The sequence below is a fragment of the Oncorhynchus mykiss genome, chromosome 15 (genome assembly GCF_013265735.2).
Source record: "Oncorhynchus mykiss isolate Arlee chromosome 15, USDA_OmykA_1.1, whole genome shotgun sequence".
NCBI lineage: Eukaryota > Metazoa > Chordata > Actinopteri > Salmoniformes > Salmonidae > Oncorhynchus > Oncorhynchus mykiss.
This window is the reverse complement of record NC_048579.1, coordinates 1,083,309-1,105,244: the sequence shown is the minus strand read 5'-3', so window position 1 is coordinate 1,105,244 and position 21,936 is coordinate 1,083,309. Positions and strand designations below refer to the sequence as shown.

At 43.7% G+C, this 21,936-nt stretch overlaps 1 protein-coding gene across 2 annotated transcripts in view; it reads left to right on the top strand.

The window, feature by feature from the left end:
* The first annotated feature begins 4,222 nt into the window (after positions 1 to 4,222).
* hhatlb (hedgehog acyltransferase like, b) overlaps positions 4,223 to 21,936 on the top strand; it is a 46,060-nt gene continuing 28,346 nt past the window's right edge. For both annotated transcript variants that reach the window (XM_036945627.1, XM_036945628.1), the window contains exons 1-5: positions 4,223 to 4,435; positions 17,876 to 18,058; positions 18,335 to 18,402; positions 18,516 to 18,629; positions 19,478 to 19,672. In XM_036945627.1, the coding sequence (XP_036801522.1) occupies positions 17,953 to 18,058; positions 18,335 to 18,402; positions 18,516 to 18,629; positions 19,478 to 19,672 (483 nt within the window). In that variant the 5' untranslated portion in view covers positions 4,223 to 4,435; positions 17,876 to 17,952. The remainder of the gene's footprint in view (positions 4,436 to 17,875; positions 18,059 to 18,334; positions 18,403 to 18,515; positions 18,630 to 19,477; positions 19,673 to 21,936) is intronic.

Sequence of the window (21,936 nt, the reverse complement as noted above, 5' to 3'; positions counted from 1 at the left end):
ACTGTTTCAGCTCATCCTGGCTATGACCCTCTCTCCCCTGTTTCAGCACATCCTGGCTATGACCCTCTCTCTCATGTTTTAGCTGATCCTGGCCATGACCCTCTCTCCCATGTTTCAGCTCATACTGGTCATGACCATCTTTCCACTGTTTCAGCACATCCTGGCTATGAAACTCTCTCCCTTGTTTCAGCTCATCCTGGCAATGAAACTCTCTCCCCTGTTTCAGCTCATCCTGGTCATGACCCTCTCTCCCCTGTTTCAGCTCATCCTGGTCATGACCCTCTCTCCCCTGTTTCAGCACATCCTGGCCACTACACTCTCTCTCATGTTTTAGCTGATCCTGGCCGTGACCCTCTATCCCATGTTTCAGCTCATACTGGTCATGACCATCTTACCACTGTTTCAGCACATCTTGGCTATGAAACTCTCTCCCTTGTTTCAGCTCATCCTGGCTATTAAACTCTCTCCCCTGTTTCAGCTCATCCTGGTCATGACCCTCTCTCCCCTGTTTCAGAACATCCTCGCTATGAAACTCTCTCCCATGTTTCAGCTCATCCTGGTCATGACCCTCTCTCCCCTGTTTCAGCTCATCTGGTGATGAAGCTCTCTCCCATGTTTCAGTTCATCCTGGTCATGACCCTCTCTCCCCTGTTTCAGCTCATCCTGGCCATGACCCTCTCTCTCAAGTTTTAGCTGATCCTGGCCGTGACCCTCTCTCCCATGTTTCAGCTCATCCTGGTCATGACCCTCTCTCCACTGTTTCAGCTCATCCTGGTCATGACCCGCTCTCCACTGTTTCAGCTCATCCTGGTCATGACCCTCTCTCCCCTGTTTCAGCACATCCTGGCCATGACCCTCTCTCTCAATTTTTAGCTGATCCTGGCGCTGACCCTCTCTCCCTTGTTTCAGCTCATCCTGGTCATGACCATCTTTCCACTGTTTCAGCTCATCCTGGTCATGACCCTCTCTCCCATGTTTCAGCACATCCTGGCTATGAAACTATCTCCCCTGTTTCAGCACATCTTGGCTATGAAACTATCTCCCCTGTTTCAGCTCATCCTGGCTATGACCCTCTCTCCCTTGTTTCAGCTCATCCTGGTCATGACCCTCTCTCCCTTGTTTCAGCTCATCCTGGTCATGACCCTCTCTCCCTTCTTTCAGCTCATCCTGGCTATGACCCTCTCTCCCTTGTTTCAGCTCATCCTGGTCATGACCCTCTCTCCCTTGTTTCAGCTCATCCTGGTCATGACCCTCTCTCCCCTGTTTCAGCTCATCCTGGTCATGACCCTCCCCTGTTTCAGCTCATCCTGGTCATGACCCTCTCTCCCCTGTGTCAGCTCATCCTGGTCATGACCCTCTCTCCGCTGTTTCAACTCATCCTGGTCATGACCCTCTCTCCCCTGTTTCAGCTCATCCTGGCTATGACCCTCTCTCCCCTGTTTCAGCACATCCTGGCCGTGACCCTCTCTCCCATGTTTCAGCTAATCCTGGTCATGACCCTCTCTCCCTTGTTTCAGCTCATGCTGGTCATGACCATCCTTCCACTGTTTCAGCTCATCCTGGTCATGACCCTCTCTCCCTTGTTTCAGCACATCCTGGCTATGAAACTATCTCCCTTGTTTCAGCACATCCTGGCAATGAAACTGTCTCCCCTGTTTCAGCACATCCTGGCTATGAAACTATCTCCCCTGTTTCAGCACATCTTGGCTATGAAACTATCTCCCCTGTTTCAGCACATCCTGGCTATGAAACTCTCTCCCTTGTTTCAGCTCATCCTGGCAATGACACTCTCTCCCCTGTTTCAGCTCATCCTGGCCATGACCCTCTCTCCCCTGTTTCAGCTCATCCTGGTCATGACCCTCTCTCCCCTGTTTCAGCTCATCCTGGCTATGACCCTCTCTCCCCTGTTTCAGCACATCCTGGTCATGAACCGCTCTCCACTGTTTAAGCTCATCCTGGCTATGACCCTCTCTCCCCTGTTTCAGCACATCCTGGCCATGACCTTCTCTCTCATGTTTTAGCTGATCCTGGCCGTGACCCTCTCTCCCATGTTTCAGCTCATCCTGGTCATGACCATATTTCCACTGTTTCAGCTCATCCTGGCAATGACTCTCTCTCCCCTGTTTCAGCACATCCTGGCCACTACCCTCTCTCTCATGTTTTAGCTGATCCTGGCCGTGACCCTCTCTCCAATGTTTCAGCTCATACTGGTCATGACCATCTTTCCCCTGTTTCAGCACATCCTGGCTATGAAACTCTCTCCCTTGTTTCAGCTCATCCTGGCAATGAAACTCTCTCCCCTGTTTCAGCTCATCCTGGTCATGACCCTCTCTCCCCTGTTTCAGCTCATCCTGGTCATGACCCTCTCTCCCCTGTTTCAGCACATCCTGGCCACTACACTCTCTCTCATGTTTTAGCTGATCCTGGCCGTGACCCTCTATCCCATGTTTCAGCTCATACTGATCATGACCATCTTTCCACTGTTTCAGCTCATCCTGGCTATGACCCTCTCCCATTTTTCAGCACATCCTGGCTATGAAACTCTCTCCCTTGTTTCAGCTCATCCTGGCTATCACCCTCTCTCCCCTGTTTCAGCACATCCTGGCCATGACCCTCTCTCTCATGTTTTAGCTGATCCTGGCCGTGACCCTCTCTCCCATGTTTCAGCTCATCCTGGTCATGACCATATTTCCACTGTTTCAGCTCATCCTGGCTATGACCCTCTCTCCCCTGTTTCAGCACATCCTGGCTATGACCCTCTCTCTCATGTTTTAGCTGATCCTGGCCATGACCCTCTCTCCCATGTTTCAGCTCATACTGGTCATGACCATCTTTCCACTGTTTCAGCACATCCTGGCTATGAAACTCTCTCCCTTGTTTCAGCTCATCCTGGCAATGAAACTCTCTCCCCTGTTTCAGCTCATCCTGGTCATGACCCTCTCTCCCCTGTTTCAGCTCATCCTGGTCATGACCCTCTCTCCCCTGTTTCAGCACATCCTGGCCACTACACTCTCTCTCATGTTTTAGCTGATCCTGGCCGTGACCCTCTATCCCATGTTTCAGCTCATACTGGTCATGACCATCTTTCCACTGTTTCAGCACATCTTGGCTATGAAACTCTCTCCCTTGTTTCAGCTCATCCTGGTCATGACCCTCTCTCCCCTGTTTCAGAACATCCTCGCTATGAAACTCTCTCCCATGTTTCAGCTCATCTGGTGATGAAGCTCTCTCCCATGTTTCAGTTCATCCTGGTCATGACCCTCTCTCCCCTGTTTCAGCTCATCTTGGCCATGACCCTCTCTCTCAAGTTTTAGCTGATCCTGGCCGTGACCCTCTCTCCCATGTTTCAGCTCATCCTGGTCATGACCCTCTCTCCACTGTTTCAGCTCATCCTGGTCATGACCCTCCAATGTTTCAGCTCATCCTTGTCATGACCCTCTCTCCACTGTTTCAGCTCATCCTGGTCATGACCCTCTCTCCCTTGTTTCAGCTCATCCTGGTCATGACCCGCTCTCCACTGTTTCAGCTCATCCTGGTCATGACCCTCTCTCCCCTGTTTCAGCACATCCTGGCCATGACCCTCTCTCTCAATTTTTAGCTGATCCTGGCGTTGACCCTCTCTCCCTTGTTTCAGCTCATCCTGGTCATGACCATCTTTCCACTGTTTCAGCTCATCCTGGTCATGACCCTCTCTCCCATGTTTCAGCACATCCTGGCTATGAAACTATCTCCCCTGTTTCAGCACATCTTGGCTATGAAACTATCTCCCCTGTTTCAGCTCATCCTGGCTATGACCCTCTCTCCCTTGTTTCAGCTCATCCTGGTCATGACCCTCTCTCCATTGTTTCAGCTCATCCTGGTCATGACCCTCTCTCCCTTCTTTCAGCTCATCCTGGCTATGACCCTCTCTCCCCTGTTTCAGCTCATCCTGGTCATGACCCTCCCTTGTTTCAGCTCATCCTGGCTATGACCCTCTCTCCCCTGTTTCAGCTCATCCTGGTTATGACTTCTAGAACCAACAGAGCTCTTCTGTATAACCTGGACTTGTCATGGAAACCCAATGAACCTTTATCTATTTGATACGGGATGAATTGACAGATAATAATAGTTAATTTAGAGATATTACTGGGCAACAGATATAACGGTGAGCTTAAGTTACCACTATATTTTGTTGTGACAGGCACTAAAACGGGTCCGCCCCCTCTGAGAAAATAAATAAATCCAGACGCACCTTTAATTTTTGTCCGCTTCCTCCCCGGGAGTCAGTGGTCCCGCGCGCCGACCACACCACTGGACCGATAACAACACTGCAGATGCACGAGACTGCTTTCTTTCCCCACCTTCATTTTCCATTTGGTCTTTTTATTTAGTTTTAAGGGGGATTGCATTTACTTTGTTGACTTGTTTGGGGTTACAGCTACTTTGCCTCCTCAAGGTCAGTACCGCAACAGGTGTTGCTATTATAAGCGCAATAAGGTTACAAATTGCAATGCATGACCATGTGACATTTAACCAGCTAACAACACAGAGAAGTGATTTTAATAGCAGCAACATTTTTCATTATGGAGATCAAATGTGCATGTTTAATGTTTAATTCCTAGCAAGCAGAATAAAGTAGCCTAGTAAAAATATTAAGTAGACTAAAATTGGTCAATAGTCAATGACCCTTCGACTAATACAATAGGCTACACTGGAAAACCATGAAACGTGACACGTCATAACCTAAATATCAGTGTTTAAAACGTAAAGATAAAGCATTTATATTAGCCAATAAGTGTTTAGCATGCTAGATTAAACACTATAGTCAGCTTTTTCCAGTCCGTTTCCAACCAGGATAACACCTACATCTGCAAAATATTCAGATTTTAAACATTAGTGTTTATTTTCACATTGTCCTGTTTGGTGTATTTAGTCATTAGAAATGTATGTGACTTTCCATGGCTTTTTTTTCAGATCAGTGTTATGAATGTCTGTCACCTTATCTACATTTCAGGACAACTGAACAGGACATTTGATTCAATAAATAGGTTTAACCGCATGTTGTTGTTTTTACTTGACTGTATTGAGTTAATTACCATGAACTTTCTAGAGTGAAAAAGACGTGAAAGGGGCCTCATTATCATATTTCCCAGCATGCTTTGTTGCAGGTTAGTTTTTAGAATAGTTTGTTTTAATATCTATCATGTATGCATGTATCTATCATGTATGTTGATTGATTTATTGATCTTTTACTATACAAAGATAAATAACTTACATTTTTCTAAAATAATCTAATCTGTAAAGGGGTTGGACATATTGCACCTGAAAACTAATCCAATCTGAAAGGGGTTGGACATATTGCACCTGAAAACTAATCCAATCTGTAAAGGGGTTGGACATATTGCACCTGAAAACTAATCCAATCTGAAAGGGGTTGGATTTATTGCACCTGAAAACTAATCCAATCTGAAAGGGGTTGGATTTATTGCACCTGAAAACTAATCCAATCTGAAAGGGGTTGGACATATTGCACCTGAAAACTAATCCAATCTGAAAGGGGTTGGACATATTGCACCTGAAAACTAATCCAATCTGTAAAGGGGTTGGACATATTGCACCTGAAAACTAATCCAATCTGAAAGGGGTTGGATTTATTGCACCTGAAAACTAATCCAATCTGAAAGGGGTTGGATTTATTGCACCTGAAAACTAATCCAATCTGAAAGGGGTTGGACATATTGCACCTGAAAACTAATCCAATCTGAAAGGGGTTGGATTTATTGCACCCATTACTGAGATGGTTGTTCCAGTTGAGATGGTTGAGCTAGTACTGTTTGATAAGTCAATTGCTATAGCAGTAATAATGAGTACAGATTGTGGGTGATACAAATATTTCAGTTGTTGGATACTCTCTCTTTGGCAGGATTCAGATAGGAAGTTCTAATCACTTCACAAACCAGTGTATTTTGACTTGTTCTGATGTGGCCCTTTATCCTGGATTTTTAGGATAACTAGGTCATAACTAAAGACTGAGGATGACAAGTCCATAACTAAAGACTGAGAATAACTAGGTCACAACTAAAGACTGAGGATAACTAGGTCACAACTAAAGACTGAGGATGACAAGTCCATAACTAAAGACTGAGGATAACTAGGTCACAACTAAAGACTGAGGATAACTAGTCCATAACTAAAGACTGAGGATGACTAGGTCACAACTAAAGACTGAGGATAACTAGTCCATAACTAAAGACTGAGGATAACTAGGTCACAACTAAAGACTGAGGATGACAAGTCCATAACTAAAGACTGAGAATAACTAGGTCACAACTAAAGACTGAGGATAACTAGGTCACAACTAAAGACTGAGGATGACAAGTCCATAACTAAAGACTGAGAATAACTAGGTCACAACTAAAGACTGAGGATAACTAGTCCATAACTAAAGACTGAGGATAACTAGTCCATAACTAAAGACTGAGGATGACAAGTCCATAACTAAAGACTGAGGATAACTAGTCCATAACTAAAGACTGAGGATAACTAGGTCATAACTAAAGACTAACTAGTCTATAACTAAAGACTGAGGATAACTAGTCCATAACTAAAGACTGAGAATAACTAGGTCACAACTAAAGACAGAGGATAACTAGTCCATAACTAAAGACTGAGGATAACTAGTCCATAACTAAAGACTGAGGATGACAAGTCCATAACTAAAGACTGAGGATAACTAGTCCATAACTAAAGACTGAGGATGACAAGTCCATAACTAAAGACTGAGGATGACAAGTCCATAACTAAAGACTGAGGATAACTAGTCCATAACTAAAGACTGAGGATAACTAGTCCATAACTAAAGACTGAGGATAACTAGGTCACAACTAAAGACTGAGGATGACTAGGTCATAACTAAAGACTAACTAGTCCATAACTAAAGACTGAGGATAACTAGGTCACAACTAAAGACTGAGGATGACTAGGTCATAACTAAAGACTAACTAGTCCATAAATAAAGACTGAGGATAACTAGGTCACAACTAAAGACTGAGGATGACTAGGTCACAACTAAAGACTGAGGATGACAAGTCCATAACTAAAGACTGAGGATAACTAGTCCATAACTAAAGACTGAGGATGACTAGGTCACAACTAAAGACTGAGGATAACTAGGTCATAACTAAAGACTGAGAATAACTAGGTCACAACTAAAGACTGAGAATAACTAGGTCACAACTAAAGACTGAGGATAACTAGTCCATAACTAAAGACTGAGGACAACTAGTCCATAACTAAAGACTGAGGATGACAAGTCCATAACTAAAGACGGAGGATAACTAGTCCATAACTAAAGACTGAGGATAACTAGGTCACAACTAAAGACTGAGGATGACAAGTCCATAACTAAAGACTGAGGATAACTAGTCCATAACTAAAGACTGAGGATAACTAGGTCACAACTAAAGACTGAGGATGACAAGTCCATAACTAAAGACTGAGGATAACTAGGTCACAACTAAAGACTGAGGATAACTAGGTCACAACTAAAGACTGAGGATGACAAGTCCATAACTAAAGACTGAGGATAACTAGTCCATAACTAAAGACTGAGGATAACTAGTCCATAACTAAAGACTGAGGATAACTAGGTCACAACTAAAGACTGAGGATAACTAGTCCATAACTAAAGACTGAGGATAACTAGTCCATAACTAAAGACTGAGGATAACTAGTCCATAACTAAAGACTGAGGATAACTAGTCCATAACTAAAGACTGAGGATAACTAGGTCACAACTAAAGACTGAGGATAACTAGGTCATAACTAAAGACTGAGGATAACTAGGTCACAACTAAAGACTGAGGATAACTAGTCCATAACTAAAGACTGAGGATAACTAGTCCATAACTAAAGACTGAGAATAACTAGGTCATAACTAAAGACTGAGGATAACTAGTCCATAACTAAAGACTGAGGATAACTAGTCCATAACTAAAGACTGAGGATAACTAGTCCATAACTAAAGACTGAGGATAACTAGTCCATAACTAAAGACTGAGGATAACAAGTCCATAACTAAAGACTGAGAATAACTAGGTCACAACTAAAGACTGAGGATAACTAGTCCATAACTAAAGACTGAGAATAACTAGGTCACAACTAAAGACTGAGGATAACTAGGTCACAACTAAAGACTGAGGATAACTAGGTCATAACTAAAGACTGAGGATAACTAGGTCACAACTAAAGACTGGGGATAACTAGTCCATAACTAAAGACTGAGGATAACTAGGTCACAACTAAAGACTGAGGATGACTAGGTCACAACTAAAGACTGAGGATAACTAGGTCATAACTAAAGACTGGGGATAACTAGTCCATAACTAAAGACTGAGGATAACTAGTCCATAACTAAAGACTGAGGATAACTAGGTCACAACTAAAGACTGGGGATAACTAGTCCATAACTAAAGACTGAGGATAACTAGGTCACAACTAAAGACTGAGGATGACTAGGTCACAACTAAAGACTGAGGATGACTAGGTCATAACTAAAGACTAACTAGTCCATAACTAAAGACTGAGGATAACTAGGTCACAACTAAAGACTGAGGATGACAAGTCCATAACTAAAGACTGAGGATAACTAGTCCATAACTAAAGACTGAGGATAACTAGTCCATAACTAAAGACTGAGGATAACTAGTCCATAACTAAAGACTGAGGATAACTAGGTCACAACTAAAGACTGAGGATAACTAGTCCATAACTAAAGACTGAGGATAACTAGTCCATAACTAAAGACTGAGGATAACTAGGTCACAACTAAAGACTGGGGATAACTAGTCCATAACTAAAGACTGAGAATAACTAGGTCACAACTAAAGACTGAGGATAACTAGGTCATAACTAAAGACTGAGGATAACTAGGTCACAACTAAAGACTGGGGATAACTAGTCCATAACTAAAGACTGAGGATAACTAGGTCACAACTAAAGACTGAGGATGACTAGGTCACAACTAAAGACTGAGGATGACTAGGTCATAACTAAAGACTAACTAGTCCATAACTAAAGACTGAGGATAACTAGTCCATAACTAAAGACTGAGGATAACTAGGTCACAACTAAAGACTGAGGATAACTAGGTCACAACTAAAGACTGAGGATGACTAGGTCATAACTAAAGACTAACTAGTCCATAACTAAAGACTGAGGATAACTAGGTCACAACTAAAGACTGAGGATAACTAGGTCACAACTAAAGACTGAGGATGACAAGTCCATAACTAAAGACTGAGGATGACAAGTCCATAACTAAAGACTGAGGATAACTAGGTCACAACTAAAGACTGAGGATAACTAGGTCACAACTAAAGACTGAGGATGACAAGTCCATAACTAAAGACTGAGAATAACTAGGTCACAACTAAAGACTGAGGATAACTAGTCCATAACTAAAGACTAACTAGTCCATAACTAAAGACTGAGAATAACTAGGTCACAACTAAAGACTGAGGATAACTAGTCCATAACTAAAGACTGAGAATAACTAGGTCACAACTAAAGACTGAGGATAACTAGTCCATAACTAAAGACTGAGGATAACTAGTCCATAACTAAAGACTGAGGATAACTAGGTCATAACTAAAGACTAACTAGTCTATAACTAAAGACTGAGGATAACTAGTCCATAACTAAAGACTGAGGATAACTAGTCCATAACTAAAGACTGGGGATAACTAGTCCATAACTAAAGACTGAGGATAACTAGTCCATAACTAAAGACTGAGGATAACTAGGTCATAACTAAAGACTAACTAGTCTATAACTAAAGACTGAGGATAACTAGACCATAACTAAAGACTAACTAGTCCATAACTAAAGGCCTTATGACCTGTCTAATATGTGGTCATAAAAGGTTAACTTTTTTTTGAAAGACATTCACTTAGACGGTTTCTGATAAAAGGCTTCCGGAGTAGATCTTACTAAATGCAACAACCATGACTCTGTCACTAACAAACACAGTCATGGGTGGGTATCTCTCACATTCACTCGAAAGGGAAGCTTGGAAATACGCAAATACAGCTTTATACCCTACAGTGTTAAAACAACACCCCCAGTATTTAGTGTTTAAAATGCCTTGTGCTGAATAAATGTGTTCATGTGTTTAAAAATTGCTACATGTTTTGTTGTTTACAATCTAAACACTGACGCGTTTGCATTGAAATTCTAAATGCCTTGACGCGTTTAAATAGAGTTTCATAAAAGCATTTAGTTATATGTTCAGATCGTAAACACTTGGTTTAGCAGTTCAGGCAGTTCCATATATGTTACAATGTCATTTGAGACCAAAAAAGCACTAATAATCAATGTAATGAACATACACCACCGTTTAAACGTTTTGGGTCACTTAGAAATGTCCTTGTTTTCCATGAAAACATACATGAAATGAGTTGCAAAATGAATAGGAAATATAGTCAAGACGTTGACAAGGTTATAAGTAATGATTTTTAATGAAAATAATAATTGTGTCCTTCAAACTTTGCTTTCGTCAAAGAATGCTACTTTTGCAGCAATTACAGTTGTCAATTTGTTGAGGAAATCTGGAGAGATTTCACCCCATGCTTCCTCCCACAAGTTGGATTGGCTTGATGGGCGCTTCTTACGTACCATACGGTCAAGCTGCTCCCACAACAGCTCAATAGGGTTGAGATCCGGTGACTGTGCTGGCCACTCCATTATAGACAGAATACCAGCTGACTGCTTCTTCCCTAAATAGTTCTTGCATAGTTTGGAGCTGTGCTTTGGGTCATTGTCCTGTTGTAGGAGAAAATTGTCTCCAATTAAGGACCGTCCACAGGGTCTGGCATGGCGTTGCAAAATAGAGTAATAGCTTTACTTCTTCAAGATCCCTTTTACAAATCTCCCACTTTACCACCACCAAAGCACCCCCAGACCATCTCCTTTTACCCTGTACAAATCTCCCACTTTACCACCACCAAAGCACCCCCAGACCATCTCCTTTTACCCTGTACAAATCTCCCACTTTACCACCACCAAAGCACCCCCAGACCATCTCCTTTTACCCTGTACAAATCTCCCACTTTACCACCACCAAAGCACCCCCAGACCATCTCCTTTTACCCTGTACAAATCTCCCACTTTACCACCACCAAAGCAACCCCAGACCATCTCCTTTTACCCTGTACAAATCTCCCACTTTACCACCACCAAAGCACCCCCAGACCATCACATTGCCTCCACCATGCTTGACAGATGACGTCACTCCTCCCCCCATCTTTTCATTTTTTCTACGTCTCACGAATGTTCTTCTTTGTGATCCGAAAACCTCAAACTTAGATTCGTCTGTACATAACACTTTTTCCCAATCTTCCTCTGTCAAGTGTCTGTGTTATTTTGCCCATCTTAATATTTAATTTTTATTGGCCAGTCTGAGATATAGCTTTTCACTTTGCAACTCTGCCTAGAAGGCCAGCATCCCGGAGTCGCCTCTTCACTGTTGACGTTGAGACTGGTGTTTTGCAGGTACTATTTAATGAAGCTGCCAGTTGAGGACTTGTGAGGCGTCTGTTTCTCGAACTAGACGCTCTAATGTACTTGTCCTCTTGCTCAGTTGTGCACCGGTGCCTCCCACTCCTCTTTCTTTTCTGGTTAGAGCCAGTTTGCGCTTTTCTGTGAAGGGAGTAGTACACAGCGTTGTACGAGATCTTAATTTTCTTGGCAATTTCTCACATGGAATAGCCTTCATTTCTCAGAACAAGAATAGACTGACGAGTTTCAGAAAAAAGGTATTTGTTTCTGTCCATTTTGAGTCTGTAATCGAAACCGCAAATTCTGATGCTCCAGATACTCAACTAGTCTAAAGAAGGCCCGTTTTATTGCTTCTTTAACCAGAACAACAGTTTTCAGCTGTGCTAACATAATTACAAAAGGGTTTTCTAATGATCAATTAGCCTTTTAAAATTATAAACTTGGATTAGCTAACACAACGTGTCATTGGAACACAGGAGTGATGGTTGCTGATAATGGGCCTCTGTACGCCTATATAGAAATTCCATAAAAAATCAGCCATTTCCAGCTACAGTAGTCATTTACAACATTAACAATGTACACACTGTCTTTCTGATCAATTTGATGTTATTTTAATGGACAAAAAATATGCCTTTCTTTCAAAAACAAGGACATTTCTAAGTGACCCCAAACTTTTGAATGGTAGTCTATATATATATAACAAATCAGTGTCAGAAATGTTCAGCAGTTAGCTCCAAATAGGCAACAGCTGCTGTATAGGAATAGATGACCTCTCAGAGTCCTTGTCTGTCCCGTTGTTCCTCTCCTTCTAGATACACATGAACCATGTTCAAAGACATTATATTAAAGGTCCAGTCAGATATAAAGCTGATGACAGCCTATCCGTCCTGTGTCTGGACAAACATTGACAAGTGATCAGTATCTTGGAGTAATAATATGGTAATATGATCTAGTATCTACACAACATCTAAATGGAGGAAGAAGTGCTGTACATCGGACCATATGCATGTCAAGGTAAAATAACAACCCGATGTTCATCTCCCAGGACAAATTAGCTATCAAAAGCTAGCTAGCTAAAATGTCCATCAGTGATTCTGATCTACCCGTAAAATACATTGTGCCCCTGGACTGAGAGGATGGAAGTTCAATATGTAGCTAGATGTAGAAAGCTAATGTTAACTAGCTAACGTTGCCCATGAAAGGACGTATCTAATAACACTACTGTATATAATTCCAGAGAAAGAGAGAGGTCTCTAGGTTCTCTGCTATCTCTAATAACACTACTGTATATAATTCCAGAGAAAGAGAGAGGTCTCTAGGTTCTCTACCATTTCTGATAACACTACTGTATATACTTCCAGAGAAAGAGAGAGAGGTCTCTGGGTTCTCTACAATCTCTGATAACACTACTGTATATAATTCCAGAGAAAGAGAGAGAGGTCTCTAGGTTCTCTGCCATCTCTAATAACACTACTGTATATAATTCCAGAGAAAGAGGGAGAGGTCTCTAGGTTCTCTGCTATCTCTGATAACACTAGTGTATATAATTCCAGAGAAAGAGAGAGGTCTCTAGGTTCTCTACCATCTGTGATGACACTACTGTATATAATTCCAGAGAAAGAGGGAGGTCTCTAGGTTCTCTGCTATCTCTGATAACACTAGTGTATATAAATGACCGCTTTTTATGACTCAGAGAGGGAGAGTTACTGTGAATACAGTAGTCATTAGTCTACTAGTACTGCAGCCAAATACAGTAGTTTGTCCAAACGTGACACTGACCTGAATGTAAACTGGAGGGCTAGGGACTATTTTTAAGTCATAGCCTGCCGCTCCATCACATTGATATCTGACTCTGATTGAAACAGTGGTAACTATAGAACAGGCCTGACTGCATCTCAAATGGGACACTATTCCATATTTAGTGCACTACTTTTGACCAAGACCTTTAGGAAATAGGCTGCCATTTGGGACACAAACCTAGCCTGTTGACGACATGGGGCTGGTGCTACCAGAGAGAATTGCTAGCTTTACAGATAGCTGAGCTACAATGTGACATTTGTTCACTTTGAGAGAGTGAGAGAGACTCATGCCTCTATTCAATCGGGGTCACTGAAGCGTTACAGATTGCCCGCTAGAAATGTGAAGGTAATTTCCCATTGAGCTGACATATGCAGCATTTACCGTGAATGTACAGTAGTCTCCGAAACCACGGGAACATTGCCAATAATTGTCAATTTCACTATGAAGCTGAATTTATACGGATTGAATAGAGCCCTAAGGTCAGAAAAGGTTTAGGAAAGAGGAAGTCCAATTCAATCAACGTTTATTGGTCGCCTACACAGATTTACAGATGTTCAAATCATATCAAAGTAACTTGTTATCGCAGATGCTGTGAAATGCTAATGTTTCTAGCTCCAATAGAGCAATAATATATATCAACACAATAACAATACACACTGAATGCACAAAGTTACAAATATAAGAGTCTGGAATAGATATACAGGACCAGTCAATAGTTTAGACACACCTACTCATTGCAGGGTTTGTCTTTATTTTTACTATCTTCTACATTGTAGAATAATAGTGAAGACATTAAAACTATGAAATAACATATATGGAATCATGTAGTAACCAAAAAAGTGTTAAACAAATCAAAATATATTTTATATTTTAGATTCTTCAACGTAGCCACCCTTTGCCTTGATGACAGCTTTTCACACTTGGCATTCTCTCAAGCAGCTTCACATGGAATGCTTTTCCAACAGTCTTGAAGTAGTTCCCACATATGCTGAGCACTTGTTGACTGCTTTTTCTTCACTCTGCGGTCCAATTCATCCCAAACCATCTCAATTGGGTTGAGTTTGGGTGATGCAGCACTCCATCACTCTCCTTCTTGGTCAAATAGCCCATACACAGCCTGGAGGTGTGTTGGGTCATTGTCCTGTTGAAAAACAAATGATAGTCCCACTAAGCGCAAACCAGTTAGGATGGCATATCGCTGCAGAATGCTGTGTCAGCATGCTGGTTAAGTGTGCCTTGAATTGTAAATAAATCACAGACAGTGTCACCAGCAAAGCACCCCCACACCATAACACCTCCTCCTTCATACTTCACAGTTGGAACCACACATGTGGTAATCATCCGTTCACCTACTCTGCCTCTCAAAGACATGGCGGTTGTAAACAAACATCTCTAATGTGGACTCATCAGACCTAAGGACAGATTTCCACCAGTCTAATGTCCATCTAATGTGGACTCATCAGACCTAAGGACAGATTTCCACCAGTCTAATGTCCATCTAATGTGGACTCATCAGACATAAGGACAGACTAGAATACAGTACATCCTGTACATAACAATTATTTTCAGCAAACTTAACATGTGTAAAAATGTGTATGAACATAACAAGATTCAACAACTGAGACATAAACTGAACATGTTCCACAGACATGTGACTAACATAAATGGTTTAATGTGTCCCTGAACAAAGGGGGGTCAAAATCAACAGTAACAGTTAGTATCTGGTGTGGCCAGCAGCTGCATTAAGTACTGCAGTGCATCTCCTCCTCATGGACTGGACCAGATTTGCCAATTCTTGCTGTGAGATGTTACCCCACTCTTCACCAAGGAACCTGCATGTTCCCAGACATTTCTGGGGGGAATGGCCCTAGCCCTCACCCTCCGATATAACAAGTCCCAGACATGCTCAATGGGATTGAGATCCAGGCTCTTCACTGGCCATGGCAGAACACTGACAATCCTGTCTTGCAGGAAATCACACACAGAATGAGCAGTTTGGCTGGTGGCATTGTCATGCTGGAGGGTCATGTCAGGATGAGCCTGCAGGAAGGGTACCACATGAGGGAGGAGGAGGTCTTCCATGTAACGCACAGCATTGAGACTACCTGCAATGACAACAAGCTCAGTCCGATGATGCTGTGACACATCATGACGGACCCTCCACCTCCAAATCGATCCCGCTCCAGAGTACAGGCCTCGGTGTAACGCTCCTTCGACGATAAACGCAAATCCGACCAAAACCCCTGGTGAGACAAAACCGTGATGCATCAGAGAAGATAACTTTTTGCCAGTCCTGTCTGGTCCGGCGACGGTGGGTTGGTGACCATTAGCGACGGTGTTACCGGTGATGTCTGGTGAGGATCTGCCTTACAACAGGCCTACAAGCCCTCAGTCCAGCCTCTCTCAGCCTATTGCGGACAGTCTGAGCACTGATGGAGGGATTGTGCGTTTCTGGCAATTGTTGTTGCCATCCTGTACCTGTCCCTCAGGTGTGATGTTCGGATGTACCGATCCCGTGCAGGTGTTGTTACATGTGGTCTGAAACTGCGAGGACGATCAGCTTTCCGTCCTGTCTCCCTCTATCTCCGTCTTAGGTGTCTCACAGCACAGACATTGAAATGTATTGCCCTGGACACATCTGCAGTCCCCATGCCTCCTTGCAGCATGCCTAAGGCACGTTCATGCAGATAAGCAGGGATCCTGGACATCTTTCTTTTGGTGTTTTTCAGAGTCAGTAGAAAGGCCTCTTTAGTGTCCTAAGTTTTCATAACTGTGACCTTAATTGCCTACCGTCTGTACGCTGTTAAGGTCTTAATGACCGTTCCACAGGTGCATGTTCATTAATTGTTTATGGTTCATTGAACAAGCATGGGAAACAGTGTTTAAACCCTTTACAATGAAGATTTGTGAAGTTATTTGGATTTCTACGAATTATCTTTGAAAGACAGGGTCCTGAAAAAGGGATGTTTCTTTTTATAAAGTGGGTAAAACAGCATGTAAACATTGTTAAAGTGCCCAGTGTTCAATGTCTCTAAGGTGCTGGGCAGAGTACCGGGCGGTGGTTGGCCAGTGATGGCTGTTCAACAGTCTGATGGCCTTTTTATCAACCTCTTGGTCTCGGCAAACTGGCTCTAACCAGAATAAAAAGCAGTCGGAGGCCCCGGTGCACAAATGAGCAAGAAGAGTATATTAGAGTGTCTAGTTTGAGAAACAGATGCCTCACAAGTCCTCAATTGGCAGCTTCATTAAATAGTACGTGCAAAACACCAGTCTCAACGTCAACAGTGAAAAGGCGACTCCGGGATGCCATTTCTCAGACTGGCCAATAAAAATAAAAGCTTAAGATGGGCAAAAGAACACAGACACTGGACAGAGAAACTCTGCCTAGAAGGCCAGCATCCCTGAGTCACCTCTTCCATGTTGATGTTGATACTGGTGTTTTGCGTGTACTATTTAATAACGCTACCAGTTGAGGACTTGAGGCGACTGTTTCTCGAACTAGACGCGCTAATGTACTTGTCCTCTTGCTCAGTTGTGCACCAGGACCTCCCACTCCTCTTTCTATTCTGGTTAGGGTCAGTTTGTGCTGTTCTGTGAAGGGAGTAGTACACAGCGTTATACGAGATCTTCAGTTTCTTGGCAATTTCTCACATGGAATAGTTTTCATTTCTCAGAACAGGAATAGACTGACGAGTTTCAGAAGAAAGGTCTTTGTTTCTGGCCATTTTGAGTCTGTAATTCGATTGCTTGGGTACCGGAAACAATGGTGGACGTCTTGAAGCAAGTGGGGATGACAGACCTGGATAGGGAGAGATCGAATATGTTTGTAAATACTCCAGTCAGCTGGTCTGCCATACTCTGAGGACGCGGCTAGGGATGCCATCTGGGCCAGCAGCCTTGCGAGGGGTAACAATCTTAAATATCTTACTCACGTCGGCCACGGAGAACGAGAGCTCACAGTCCTCGAGAGAGGTGGTGGCCCTTGATGGCAGCATTATGTTTTCCTCAAAGTGGACGAAGAAGGTGTTTAGCTTGTCCGGGAGCAAGACATCGGTGGCTGGTTTTCCCTTTATAATCTGTGATGGTCTAGAGTCTTTGCCACATACGTCTAGTGTCCGAGCCATTGAATTGCATCTCCACTTTGTCTCTGTACTGATGTTTTGCCTCTTTATTTGCCTTTCAAATGGCATAACTGGACTGTTTGTACCCAACCATGTTCTCAGTCCCCTTGTTCGCTCTTTCAGTTTTGTGCGAATGCTGCCCTTCTATCCATGTTTTTTGGTTTGGATCGGTGCTATCGTCACAGTGGGTACAACATCCTCTATACACTTCCTGATGAACCTAGTGACTGAGTCAGTGTAATCATCAATGCTATTCTCAGAGGCAACCCGGAATATAATCCAGTCCACTTGATCAAAACAGTCCTGATGTTAGTGATGTTAACTGATGTTAGTGATGTTAGTGATGTTAACTGATGTTAACCAATGATAGTGATGTTAACTGATGTTAACTGATGTTAGTGATTGTTCCACCTCTGCAGGTCCCTTCTGAGTGGAGGGTGTCTGTCCCTACCCACCAGGTTCTGAGTGTGTGGGTTCCACCAGCTGATCGGTCACCATGGGGATCAAGGCAGCCCTGCCCAGATATGAGCTGTACTTCTATAACACAGTGGTCTATCTGGGCTTGTTGTGGGCTGCCAGCTGGATCTTTGATGTGTCCAGCTGTAAGTATACACACACACACGCACACACACACACACACACACACACACACACACACACACACACACACACACACACACACACACACACACACACACACACACACACACACACACACACACACACACACACACACACACACACACACACACACACACACACACACACACACACACACACACACACACACACACACGGTCCTAAGCATTACGGAATGGATTTTTTTGTCACATTTTTCTAACTGAAAATCTAAGCTAATCAAAGTATTATTTTTCCAGCGAATGCAAACAGAAAGACGTTCAAGTCCAGCGTGACACCAGGATGGTACTACTTCGGCAGGAGGATGGTGAGAGGAATGCTTTAGATTCAGGCTGACTTGTGGACCTTTTATATGTTAGTAACAACTAAGATCCAAATCATCCTCTGATATGACTGAGACTCTATTTTATCTGGCTGCAGGATACGGCTGACTTTGAGTGGGTGATGTGGTTCTCTACGTTCCGGGACCACATCCTCTTCGCCCTGTCTGGTCATGTGATCTTCGCTAAGATCTGCTCCATGCTGGCTCCACAGGTGGATTTACATCTGCAACTCTGTATCCAACATGGTCGAATGTAGTGCCCTATGTAGGGAATAGAGTACCATTTAGGACACTGGCATCATCTTACCAGTTAAGAATATCAGCTTCATCATCCTTTGGAACCAGTTTTGTCACCCTCCAAAGCCATGCTACATTGTACAGTAGCTTTTAATATCTTTAGATACTTAGTGATGGGAGGGGACAGGTGGAGGGAGGGAGGGAGAGAGGGAGGGAGGGAGGGAGGGAGGGAGGGAGGGAGGGAGGGAGGGAGGAAGGAAGGAAGGAAGGAAGGGAGGGAGGGAGGGAGGGAGGGAGGGAGGGAGGGAGGGAGGGAGGGAGGGAGGGAGGGAGAGAGATAACTTGGTTGTGTCTGTGTGACTGCCCTGTCAGCAAACTCATTCTATAGAGGACAAGGCTCTTCAGAAATATACATATATCCATACGTTTACAGTACATAAAGATCTGTCCATAGATTTGTCTCTGTGTATACTTACGACCTTGGAGAAAAGAGAAAACAGTTTCTAATTGGTGCATCACATCAAGGACGGAATCAAGGTACCTACACCCAATATCATGATGTACACAGAGGACTGAATCAAGGACAGCCTGTCTGTCTGTCCACATCATAGGTCCCGGTTGTACATGTTGATTCTGTCTGTCTGTCTGTCTGTCTGTCTGTCTGTCTGTCTGTCTGTCTGTCTGTCTGTCTGTCTGTCTGTCCACAGCATAGGAGCCTGATGTACCTGTGTTATGGTACCCCTGTCTGTCTGTCTGTCTATCCACAGCATAGGAGCCTGATGTACCTGTGTTATGGTACCCCTGTCTGTCTGTCTGTCCACAGCATAGGAGCCTGATGTACCTGTGTTACGGTACCCTGGCGGTGCTGGTCACTATGGGTTGGACCTACACCACTCTGATCCTGTCCCACTGTGTGCTGCTCTACAGTATTTCTCTGGTTAAACTGCGCTGGCTCTGCTTCCTAGCTGGACTCACCACCCTGTCCACATTCAAGATGGAACCATTCATATCCTGGCAGGTAAGAAGAATACACTACAATACATTACTACTGGGTGGCAGGTAGCCTCGTGGTTAGAGAGGTGAGCCAGCAACTGGAGGGGAGAAATCTGACGGGAAGTGAGCTGGCAACCGGAAGACTGCTGGTATCAAATCCTAGATGCCTTTGCCTGCCTTTGTACCCTTGAGTAAAACACTTAACCCCCCCTCAACAGGGTTAGGGTTAGAGGTTAGAGGTTAGGGTTAGAGGTTAGAGGTTAGAGGTTAGGGTTAGGGTTAGGGTTAGAGGTTAGGGTTAGGGCGTCCAGTGTTGGGTTAGGGTTAGAGGTTAGAGGTTAGGGTTAAGGCATCCAGAGTTGGGTTAGGGTTAGAGGTTAGGGCGTCCAGTGTTGGGTTAGGGTTAGGGTTAGGGCGTCCAGTGTTGGGTTAGGGTTAGAGGTTAGAGGTTAGGGTTAAGGCATCCAATGTTGGGTTAGGGTTAGAGGTTAGAGTTAGGGTTAAGGCGTCCAGTGTTGGGTTAGGGTTAGAGGTTAGAGGTTAGGGTTAAGGCATCCAATGTTGGGTTAGGGTTAGAGGTTAGAGTTAGGGTTAAGGCGTCCAGTGTTGGGTTAGGGTCAGGGTTAGGGTTAGAGGTTATAGTTAGGGTTAGGGTTAGAGGTTAGAGGTTAGAGGTTAGGGTTAGGGTTAGGGCATCCAGTGTTGGGTTAGGGTTAGGGCGTCCAGTGTTGGGTTAGGTTTAGGGTTAGGTTTAGGGTTAGGGTTAGAGGTTAGAATTAGGGTTAGGGTTAGAGGTTAGAGGTTAGAGTTAGGGTTAGGGCGTCCAGTGTTGGGTTAGGGTTAGGGTTAGGGTTAGAGGTTAGGGTTAGGTTTAGGGCGTCCAGTGTTGGGTTAGGATTAGGGTTAGGGGTTAGGGTTAGGGTTAGAGGTTATAGTTAGGGTTAGGGTTAGGGTTAGAGGTTAGGGTTAGGGTTAGGGCGTCCAGTGTTGGGTTAGGGTTAGAGGTTAGGGTGTCCAGTGTTGGGTTAGGGTTAGAGGTTAGAGTTAGGGTTAGGGTTAGGGTTAGAGGTTAGAGGTTAGTGTTAGGGTTAGGGCGTCCAGTGTTGGGTTAGGGTTAGGGTGTCCAGTGTTGGGTTAGGGTTAGAGGTTAGAGTTAGGGTTAGGGTTAGGGTTAGAGGTTAGAGGTTAGTGTTAGGGTTAGTGCGTCCAGTGTTGGGTTAGGGTTAGGGTTAGAGTTAGGGTTAGGGTTAGGGTTAGGGTTAGGGTTAGGGTTAGGGTTAGAGGTTAGAGGTTGGAGTTAGGGTTAGGGTTAGGGTCAGGGTTAGGGTTAGTGCGTCCAGTGTTGGGTTAGGGTCAGGGTTAGGGTTAGGGCGTCCAGTGTAGGGTTAGGGTTAGGGTTAGGGTTAGAGGTTAGAGGTTAGAGTTAGGGTTAGGGTTAGGGTTAGGGTTAGAGGTTAGAGGTTAGGGTTAGGGTTACGGCGTCCAGTGTAGGGTTAGAGTTAGGGCATCCAGTGTTGGGTTAGGGTTAGAGGTTAGTGTTAGGGTTAGGGCGTCCAGTGTTGGGTTAGGGTTAGAGGTTAGGGTTAGAGGTTAGAGGTTAGAGTTAGGGTTAGGGCATCCAGTGTTGGGTTAGGGTTAAAGGTTAGTGTTAGGGTTAGGGCGTCCAGTGTTGGGTTAGGGCGTCCAGTGTTGGGTTAGGGTTAGAGGTTAGGGTTAGGGCGTCCAGTGTTGGGTTAGGGTTAGGGTTAGAGGTTAGGGTTAGGGTTAGGGCGTCCAGTGTTGAGTTAGCATTAGGGTTATGTCGTCAAGTGTAGGGTTAGGGTTAGGGTTAGGGTTAGAGGTTAGGGTTAGGGTTAGGGCGTCCAGTGTTGGGTTAGGGTTAGGGTTAGGGGTTAGGGTTAGGGTTAGGGCGTCCAGTGTTGGGTTAGGGTTAGGGTTAGGGGTTAGGGTTAGGGTTACGGCGTCAAGTGTTGGGTTAGGGTTAGGGTTAGAGGTTAGGGTTAGAGGTTAGGGTTAGGGTTAGGGTGTCCAGTGTTGGGTTAGCGTTAGGGTTACGGCGTCAAGTGTAGGGTTAGGGTTAGGGTTAGGGTTAGGGTTAGGTTTATTGCTACTACTATAGTATTAATGTAATATTACTACTATACTACTACTATCATATTAGTATACTGCTACTACTATAGTATTAATGTAATATTACTACTATACTACTACTATCCTATTATTATACTTCTACTATATTATTACTGTTTTAGTACTATACTTTTACTATACTATTACTATTGATGGGTT